This window comes from Plasmopara halstedii, assembly GCF_900000015.1.
Source record: "Plasmopara halstedii genome assembly, contig: Scaffold_470, whole genome shotgun sequence".
Lineage (NCBI taxonomy): Eukaryota > Oomycota > Peronosporomycetes > Peronosporales > Peronosporaceae > Plasmopara > Plasmopara halstedii.
Window position 1 is genome coordinate 157005 of NW_020187390.1, and position 10402 is coordinate 167406.

The 10402-nt window shown below is 47.1% G+C and overlaps 2 protein-coding genes across 2 annotated transcripts; one reads left to right on the plus strand and one right to left on the minus strand.

The window, feature by feature from the left end:
* Positions 1 to 6630: 6630 nt before the first annotated feature.
* On the plus strand, positions 6631 to 7694 carry PHALS_10240 (uncharacterized protein; the record flags this gene model as incomplete). Its single annotated transcript, XM_024725629.1, has 4 exons — positions 6631 to 7029; positions 7087 to 7383; positions 7443 to 7450; positions 7505 to 7694. The coding sequence occupies 4 exons, from the start codon at positions 6631 to 6633 to the stop codon at positions 7692 to 7694; spliced, it is 894 nt and encodes a 297-aa protein (XP_024576386.1).
* Positions 7695 to 7737: 43 nt separating this feature from the next.
* PHALS_10241 (Phox homologous domain) lies at positions 7738 to 8471 on the minus strand (the record flags this gene model as incomplete). The annotated part of the gene is made up of 2 exons (XM_024725630.1): positions 7738 to 7767; positions 7842 to 8471. The coding sequence occupies 2 exons, from the start codon at positions 8469 to 8471 to the stop codon at positions 7738 to 7740; spliced, it is 660 nt and encodes a 219-aa protein (XP_024576387.1).
* Positions 8472 to 10402: the final 1931 nt, after the last annotated feature.

The window sequence follows — 10402 nt, forward strand, 5'->3', positions numbered from 1 at the left end:
ACTGTATGCCAAGAATGGCATGGTCGGCCAAGGGCCGAGGTATCCAGGGCGAGACCCTAGTGATGCACGTGGAGTGGCATGCAAAAGCACTGAGCTTTGCTCACGTAACGAAGCAGTTGCTGCGTGCCAATAATGGCATGGTCGGATGAGGTCCGAGGCATTCTAGGAACAGCTTTACTGATGCGCCTGGAGTGGCACGCTATCCATTGCGAAAATAGCAGCTATTCGTCGGATGTTGTTAAGTACATCAAGGCTCCTATGGCGCAGGGAGTGGAGACACTGGACGACGCCGAGTAAGTGTTTTCACTGGTCTCAATGAGACGTAAAGCCTTTACAGAGAGGAGACGGCGAAGCCATATGATATCTGCAAGACGCAGGGCGTCAGTTCTGACCCAGAATGTGTCTACCGTAGACGACAGTGCACAGCTATATACTCTTGTCAACGGTATGACGGGAAATGAAGACGGCTATATCACCCTCGCGGCTATTCCCGCGGTGGATACTCTTCTTGAGCTGGGCGAGATGTCCTTTGATTCGTTTGCCGTGGCCTCTAAGGCAGGCAACTTAGCCGAGGTAATCATTATAAGACCGAACGAGGAGATTAACACTTCGTCGCTTCTGGATGAAGCTGTCCTGAAGGACACTCAAAGGGTACTGAACGTACGAAGTGGATCGTCGATTTTAAAGGATCCCTCGGAGCTGTAATATTCTTTGGTAAAGGAATCTAAAGACGTCATCTTCAAAGAGCCGCCGTCGTCTTTCCTCCGGACCGAAGTGTGTGTCATGAGATTGACCTGGTTCTGGGAGCCAAATACTGCGTAACACGCCTATGACCCCTGCCCAAGGTGCACTGTGATGTCATTGACGCCTTGTCTTGCGCGAAGCAAGAGGCAGATGGTGCGTAAGAGCAAGTTTCCCCGTTCGGCTTCCACGTTTTGGATCCGGGGGGCGAACGGCAAGCGGCGTATCACTTCGCTTACAACAAGCTAAACGCTGCCACTATTCCGGCACAGACGCCGATTTCTAGAAAGGATGTTCACTAGAACAATACGGTTGGCTGTACAAAGTACAGCGCACTCGACGTGGTAGATGGTTACTATCAAGTGCTCTTGAGAGCGAGTGACATTTCGCTGACAGCGGTGAGTACTCCGAGCGGGATGCTTAGGGAGGCTGGCGATTCCCAACGGCTGTCAAATGCACCAGCAACATTCAATCGTATTGTGACGCAGTCGTTCAGGCCCCATCGGGCGTATGCACAAACATACTCCGACGACACCTTCAGCCACGGTCATGCGGTGTACGGGAGAACAGATGTGGAAAAGCACATCGTCCATTTGAGCGCGGTGCTCGAGTGCATGCGCACAAATAAGCTGTATGCTAATGCCGATAAGTGCATCTTTGGCACGAAAGAAATTTCTTTTTAAGAGTGCTTCATCGGAAAGCGTGACCTTCGAGCGGTCAAGTCCATTGTGGACAGGCCGGTTTCAAAGAACCAGAAGGACTTGCGCAAGTGGCTTGACCTCACCAAGTACTTACAAGTATAGCGCTAATTATGCGGAAAATGGCACGGCCATTGTCGAATCTCCTTAAGAAGGATAAGGAATGGTGATGGGACACCGAGCATTGGAAGGCTTTTGACAGGGTTGAAGACAGTAACCTTCATGCACCAATACTGGCGTTGCCAGTCCCCGTTCGTTCTTTTTGTGTCGTCAGTGACGTTTCGGACTTTGCATCGGCTGTGCACTGCTGCACGCAGACGCTAAGGGCCGAGATCGGGTGATCGCGTTCGAATCTCGTCAGCTTAAGGCTGCGGAGAAGAACTATCTTGTCTACGACAAGGAGCTACTTGCGATGAAGTATGCATTGTCAAGTTCGGGGTGCACCTGCTTGGCTCTAAGCCGTTTGTGATCTACACAGATCATGCGTCACTACGCACTGCGACTCAAGCGCCTCGCCTCTCGCAGAGGATAGCCAGGTGGCTCTCATTTTTTGCAGAATATAACTTCGAGGTGAAATATAAACCAGGAAAGCAGAATGCTTTTGCCGATGCGTTGTCACACAGAACGGACTATAAGCTTGCTCGTGGCATCGTCAGCGACAGATTTGATCCGCGGCGCATACGCGAGTGATAGTACGTGTGTAGCGATGCTACAGGCTCTTTGTAGCAAGAAGTTTGAAAACTCGGACAAGAAATCGTTGGCGCGTTTTTTCGCACGTTACGCGAATAATCGTTGAGTAAAGGGCTGCTGTATTATAGCACCTATTCAACGGATGTGCTACGATCTTGCGGCCCCTCGCGGTGAGGATTTAAAATATCGTATCCTCTATGAGGCCCACGAAGCCCCACTTAGTGGCCATCTCAGTCGTGAGAAGACGTACAGCTCGGTGGTTTGCCAATACTGGTGGCTCAAGCTGTACAAATGGATAAACACATATGTGCGCACGTGTGAGACGTGTTAGAGGATAAAAACCTATCCGAATGCCACGGCACCGCTGTCCAGTTAATCGGTACCCTTCGGGTGCTAACAGTCAATGAGTATCGACTTTGTGTTTGGCTTGCCGAAGGACTCGGCAGGCAACACGGGTGTGGTCGTCTTTGTGGACCGTTTGAGCAAGAAACTTCATCTTGCGGCATTGCCGGACACTATCGACGGTGTGGGTACAGCGACGCTGTCGTGTCTTTCAACAGTATGGTCTCCCGAGGTAGTAGAGACCCGCGCTTCACTTGGAAGTTTTGGTCTAGCCTCTTCAGGGTTCTGGACACCAAGTTGAGTATGGACCATCCGCAGACCGATGGTCAGACTGAGCAAGCGTATCGCGTCGTTGGAGACGTTCTTCGCAGCGTCTGTGCTGAGAATCCGAAGCGCTGGAGCGCTATGTTGCCACTCGTAGAGTTTGCTTTGAACAATCCAAAGCATTCATTTACCGGCTATACACCGTTCTACGTGAACGTGCTTATTAATCCTCGCGTCCCGCTGACGTCACCATCCCATGGCTCAGGGCTTGGTGGGGTAGGAATAGCCTAACGGCTAGCCGATGTCAGCCCCATCACCGTAAAGAAGTCGGGGACTTCCTGTCTACTAGACTGAGCGTCCTACGACACGTTCGCGATGCAACGGATGAAAGCCAAGACAAGCAGAAGGAATACGCAGTCGGAGAGGAAGGAGAAACGTGAAGAACTTTGAGGTCGGAGACCTGATTTAATAAATGCCAAAAACTTCCTACACATGCAGTCTGCTATCTACACGAAAAGCTTCGTCCACTTTTTATTAGACATCTTAAGGTCGTGGTCAAGTGAGTCTTGGCGTATACGCTGAGCCTTCCGACGCGGATGTGCACCCACCTGGTGTTGCATATGGGCTTGCTTAAGCCGTACCGGGATCCGGCGCAAGTGAACGCAGAAGCATTGGCGCCGGTGCGGCAGCAAAAGACTCTCAGCAACCCAGAAACTGGTTTTGAGCACGGAGTGCAACAACTTCCATTTCGAACGGCGCAAGGCGTTCCACCGTCGCACGAAGTGACGTATTCGTCTGCTTGACGGCTAGAAGTCGCTCCGACAGAGCACGATAATCAACGCGAGGAAATCGGTGCACAAAGTACTGTCGGCTATCGAGGTCTTCCGCACAGCGATAGACGATCTCGGAGAGATGCTCGGCAAAACTCCGATGACGACGGACTTTTTCCTCCAACGCTCGATGAGCGTCGCGAGTCACCGGATGGCGATCGACCAAGTCGTCATCGTCCGCCGTCGACTCTTCTCAATGAGAATGGTGGCGTCCTACCACCTGGAGTGCCTTGTGGGTCGACGTCGCCGACGGGGTTTAACCCAGTATCTTGAGAAGTGGTGGAGATATTCGAATTCCGAGAAGTCGTGGAAGTTTGAGGTACCACTCGGCAAGACTACCCAGACGTCGTAGGCGCTTATGATCAGAGGGATTAAGACGCTTCGCGTCGTCTTGCGCACCGCGACTCTCGGTTAGCCCGGGAAGCCGGAGAATCATGAGCTGAGCTCAAGCTGCTGTGGTCGTAGACTCGTAGAGCGTTATGGATAGCTTCATATGTCGCATGCGCGACAATACGGAGGAAGTCGGTGTTGCGCCTTGAGTTCGGCAAACTCAAATTAAAGATGGCGTTCTACGAGTACGTCTACTTCCATGTGGCTCCGCTGTAAGTTAGACAGCGATGAAGGTTTCCGGAGCCGCTACACCCATCGCTTCACGAGCTTTTCATCGTCTGCAGTGGTTTCGCCAGGGGCGAGCATCACAGGAATAGTCCGCATTGTGGGAATAAGAGCAACTCCTGTTTGAGCTTGAAGTCGAGCGCGGTACCGATCCATTTTGATCTCTTGGGGTACTAAAAAGCGAGCTCGCAGAGCTTTATGCTGATCAAGTTCAGCTTGTGTAGTGGCTACGTAGACGCCTTACGATCGAGTGATCGCGTCTTTTGCTTCAATAGCGGGATCCGCCGAGCAAAAGCCGTATTCGACACGAGGGCTTAGACCGAACGTGGATATGAGCGCTTGAGAGCTGCCCTGTGAGCAGCCTCCAGTTGCTGTTCCTGTGTCTCGTCGAGGCGATTGGTTATAAAACCACCTCTCCCTGAAGTCGAGAGGTCGGGGATTGGACATAGTATCCGCAGGGTTTGAGCTAGGCTCACGTCACGCCGTCGGCATACTTCATCTTCCTCGTCATCCCATGCTGGTAAAGGAGTGTCTGACTCGTAGTCGACTTCCTCCAACTCCACGACGAGGAAATCCGTTGCCCGGGGCGGGTGCATTGTGTTGCCCCCAGTTGCTGAGCGCTTGAGATGTGTTTCCCGTGATGCCACGGACGTACTGTCCGAAGATGCACCCTGTGCAGCAGAAAAAGGACTTTGCCCGCGGGTGCCCTCGCTGCCAGCTAGGCTGGGTGTTTTGCGTGTCGTAGACTCAATGCTCATAGAGCCGAGAAGGTTTAAAGTTGTTCTTAAAGAACGTTAAGGTGTCTCAGACACGCGAGCCTCGTATGAGGCGACCATTAAATGTGAGTTGGGGATGTTCACGATTTTAATGTGGGAGAGTATAACGGGATTACACGTGCCCTTGTGAGAAAGGGCGGGTCGCGCAATCTTGTGCGACCGTACATAGGTGTGTATTACAAATTTAGTATAGGTGTGGCAACAAGAAACCACCACGTGACAGGATTGCCAATAGTAATGCATATTACTTTATAAATTAGGTTTTGCTATATTAATTAGGTATTACTATAATAATTAGGAAAACCTAGGGTTTTAGATATTGGCGGCTCTGTCGCAACTAAAAAAAATAAACACAGTGAACACTTCTGTTCACTTCTGTTCGTTTGCCTTGGTAAGTCTTGATCACTTAGAAGTGGCAGACTACACTTATATTGGTTCTATGAAAGAATATTAGGTCGGTGACCTTAGCTGAGCTTCCTCTAAGCAAAGACTGATGGCATCCCCGATGCATTAAACGTTTTCGAGTACTCAGACTTTATGTGATGCTCGTACGGATACTCCTAGAGTGATTGCTACCGTGGAATGTACATTAATATAGCACAAGCTACGATATGAAACTGCTCATTTCCAGGCGTTGAGGTCCGCAGGACATATTCTGCTAGGCTCACATAATGCTACTCAGGGCTACTCTATTTCGTACGTATCTATGACGACCTTACGCTATTGTCGCGATAGTCTTGATTGTTGTGCAAAACTTAGAAATGTTAACATGATTAGTACATGTGCGGATGAAAAACCATGTCTGTGCATTATAGCTTCACGCTATGCAAGCCCTGTAGTTGTAAAGTATTAGCTAGAACTTACTTAGTTGGAAAATATGTCATTCTTGAATAAAATTTGGCAAGACTATGTGCTTGGTACATAAAAGGCTCTAGATCCAGAGTCTGGTGGCGCCAGGTCTTACCTTTTGTCAACGCATTATTTATAAGATTGCATTCCTGCCCTAAGAGAGGCCAATGAGATCTTTCGTTGTGTGTTTGTTGATACGGATCTATCATTCGAAATCTCATTTGTGCATTGTAATCGGTAACACCGTTGAACTCACGCAACACTTTAAGCAACTATTTACTAAATTTAAATGATGAGCGTATCATTTAATTTAATTAAACCATGGTGTGAGCAATGCTAAGTACTCGACATTTTAAGCTAGGTACCATTTAGGATTTGGAATTTTATTCTCGGCGCGAATTAACGCGGACCATCAAAAGTTACCTCTGTGCAGTTTCCTGTGCAAAGTTGAATGTTAATTTTTGTCCATTTTGATATTGAAGTTTTGCAACGAGCAGCACACGACACAATCCCACTATATTTCTTGTTCTGTTTGGCATTTTTATACCGATACTGCCATCATAAAATCCAAGGTTAGAATTTCACGAATATTATTTATTGTAAGCGTTAATCTATGTTCGACGTGATCACGTTGATACATACTTTTTTGTGACAGTGTGCGCAAGTTTGAAGCACTTTATTGTTGATAAAAGAGATTCACAAACTAGTTACCGTCATACAAAGTTAATGCAAGTAAACTACTTCGATACATAATTGATGGTCAGTTACATATAGCATACGATGCCAATTCATTTAAGTACGTATAGATTGGTAACTTAAGAGTACATGGACGAGCAAGAGTTCGAGTTGATATGCTCGCTGGATGACTTTCCCAGTACAAGTGAGCCGCAGCTCTCCGTGTCAGAAGAAACTTTTTACATCATCAAGCGTCAGATACAACACCAGCAATTTCGTTCAGATTTGAGGATACACCGGCAAGAAAAGTGCCTGAAAAAGTATGTGGCACGCATGGACGCTGGCGAGTCTTTAAGCGTAATCGCTAAGTCTGTCGGATTTTCACCATGCATGATGGCACGCTTATTGCTTGCTGCTAAGTATGGAATGAGTAAAACTACAATCTCTAACTTTTTTAAAGAAGCTATGAGAGATGAGAGTGACGAAATGGCGAACGAACCCAACCATCGAGGCCTTTCGAAAGACGATTACGCGCGGGTCATTCGAGAGGTTTGGCCAATTTGGTGAGACACAAATGCGGTATTTTGATGGCTTGTGGACTTGTAGATTCTTGAATGCATCAATCAGGATGCGATCGGCTCGCCGTTTGCGGACCGCGTCCGCCATAGCACGGGCATCGAGTACGAGTATTTGCTATTACAGACGCTTTGCAACCGTCAGTTGGTGTATGAAAGTGAGGATACGCTTCGTGAAAAGGGGTTATCCAAGACGCCCGACGTGAGACTGTTGCTACCAATCGGGGTGAAGAACGCAGTAAGCGGTGAAATGCATGTGGTTAATTGGATTGACAGTAAAGCGATGTTCGGAGATCAACATACTCATGAGACAGAGAATGCAAGTCAGGTAATCGTTGGATTTTTGATTAATTTGTGTCAATGTTTCATCAAGCGCTGGTGATGTAGTTACAAGGGTACGTGAACCGCTACGGGCCTGGGATGGTGATATATTGGTTTGGTCATGCCAGACAGCTTAGCTCTGATAAGGACATTCTCATCGTGAAATCATTCCCAGACGAGATTACGCTTCCAGGTGGTTGGGATCCATTAGCATCCGTGGCAAAATTACAGGAGGGTGCACAAATTAAGTTGCAACCTGCAAACGTACAGACGGACTTTGATGACGACTGGATACCTATCACAACGTATGAATTGTAAGAACTAGCAATAGTGGCTGCACGCTATTAGATTAGTTTCGGAATTAAACTGTGATCTCTTTTACTACAAATGACTAGCATAACTAAGTATGAACGCATTCAGCATAGCTGGTATCAAAATTTGTGCTTTACATCTACGCCTGCCAACCTTTGTCATCTGACGCTGACTCATGGCCACAAAGTCATTTATAAAACGCGTGAGTATTCGCCTGCGCTTTTTTAAACCAGAAGTAAGCCTCATAATGCTGCGCGGTTGTTTATACTTGTAGTGTATATAGACAAGGAAGTCCAAGCAATACTGGCACGTACATTGAGGGATTTGACTCACAGCTTCTAACACGTTTTTGCGTAGCTCTTCAAACTCATCAAAGCGCCGTTCCACACTGAAGGTTCGACGCACATGTTTGTGGCGTGAAGAAGGGGCGTGTATCAAATTACACGAGCTCGTCGGAAGTCGAGACGTAGGAAGGCACAAAAAAACATCCAATGTGTAGTACACTGTCTGATCGTGGCCGTTGGTGCGAGTCTTACTAATTTCGATACGATCCACACTGGATAGAAAGCTCACGAACACGCTTGTATTCCATCGACGATGTGCTTCAAGTTTCAGTTCTAGAACATTCCGAAGACCTTGCGGTCGTGGCACCATGGAAAGCTGCACGTCCTGGCCAGTCTTGGCAGCTACCACAATGAGACAATCATGCGGGTCGAGCTTCTGCAGTTTCTGAAGCTGATGCGGATTTTCGTGGACATCCACCTTACTTGTCGTTGTAGTCATGGTTGCAATCAAACAAACCTATGAACTTGATTTGAAATAGAAAAGTGATGACGCCCTTAACATACACTTCTTTGCATTTTCGGCGATGATAATACAGGGATGGTGTGTGCAAAAAACTTCAATCTGTGTTTATGCACCCAGTCCGACACCCGCAATAAATCTCATTCGACACCACGCACGTGCAGAATCCTGATAGGTAGCTCAGATATACAACCTGACTCTTGCTATATAAATTAATTTCGTATGACTGACTTCGCTCAATTGTTCAAGCAATCCTTTGTAGGTTATACAAAAAGTGACTACGTATGATTCAGCGCGATTGCATGACCCTTAAAGCCTTCGGATAGCGTCAACATTATCAAGACTTTTTGCTGAGGAAATGAATTGTGATGAGTAGTGGGTGCTAAAAAATAGCCAGATGTTTTCAGCTTTCTTTATATATCTAGAAAGAAATAGTTTACAATTCATTAAATGCGGGTTTTATAATTGACGTAATCTTTGCTGGCTAGATGACTTGCGCACTCTTAGTTACGACGCAGCAATGTAGTTCATCGGAAATTGATTTGTGATTAGAACTGCCATTATGTACAAATTTCTTACGATATGTAGCAGTGCAACGGGGTTGCCATGCACTGGTTGCTCACAGTGTCGGTAAAAGACAAAATATATGGCGGAGGCTGGGTGATCTGGGTCCGGGTGTGGGGGCTTTATCACACTTTATGAAACAGACCGATTTCAAGCCATACACAAGTCCGTCACGAACTTGATAATGTGTTCTCTGCCGTATTCTCCTTGTTCTTGTGTTCTTGTCATCATCACAGCGGCTAGTAACCTGGTGCCCGCTTGATTGCTTAAGCAATGACCGACCAAGCAGATGTCTCTGTCGATCTTACCCCTGACAAGTCCGCCGTTGATCTTGCTGGAGAGTGCGTTGATGCTGCAGTAGTCCCAACTGGATAACGGGAAGGAAGAAAAGTCGATGACCTTTGACATTTTTTTACTGACTCCTTGCTACCACCGTGGAAACACTGCAACGCCTTCGACTTAAACCCCGAACGTGTTAGAGCTCATATGAGTAGATGTAAACGTTTTTGAAGTCCATTATATTGCTGAGGTCGATAAGCGTCCCGAATGGCTTGTCATGTCGCGCTCGAAGAAGTGAAAGCAATGTGGGTCAATTGCAAAAAACACGCCAGTCCTTTTTTCACTGTTACCTACTACCGGGTCTCTCCAAAGGAACAAGAAAAGAACAGTCAACTAATTGTCATGAATTTTTGAATAACTAGAGTATCCTTCTAACGCATCAAAGAAGAAATATACAAAAAGCACCTCAGCTTCGTCGTCCAGATGTGGTTCTCCCTGATCGGAAGAATTTTGCAGGCCCTTTGCTGCAGACTGTTTCGAGATGGTTTGATCAACAGTTGCACGCAACCAATACAACGCTTTATTATTTGACTACAGATGGGTGGTCAAACGTAAGGGATGAAATTAATTGGCGGTGGTATGTTGTTTTCTTTGGAGGATATCTGTAAGCAAGGGCAGGGCCATATGGCTCAATTCATTACTGACGATTTTAGCAGTCCAAACAGCTCTTTGTATTTCTATGAGTGGAGCAGTAACCGATAATGCTGCCTCTCACAACTTGGCATGAAAATTGTTGCAGTCAAAGTATCCTTGGATGATTTTTCAAGGGTGTATGAGCCACAGCCTGCATTTACTTGGGGAGGACATTATTTGCAGCCATTAAAACCAAGCGAGGAAGGGCTGTCACAGACTATTCCTGCAGCGGGGCTGTCGTAGCTTTGCGCTTTAAGGAAGCGTAAGTTACGTCACCGACCTTCGTTTTATACTTAGAACAAGTACGAGTTTAGCGGATCGCAATCCGCTAAATCCAAGAGTAATTATTGCCTTAACCCAAGACTAATTATGCA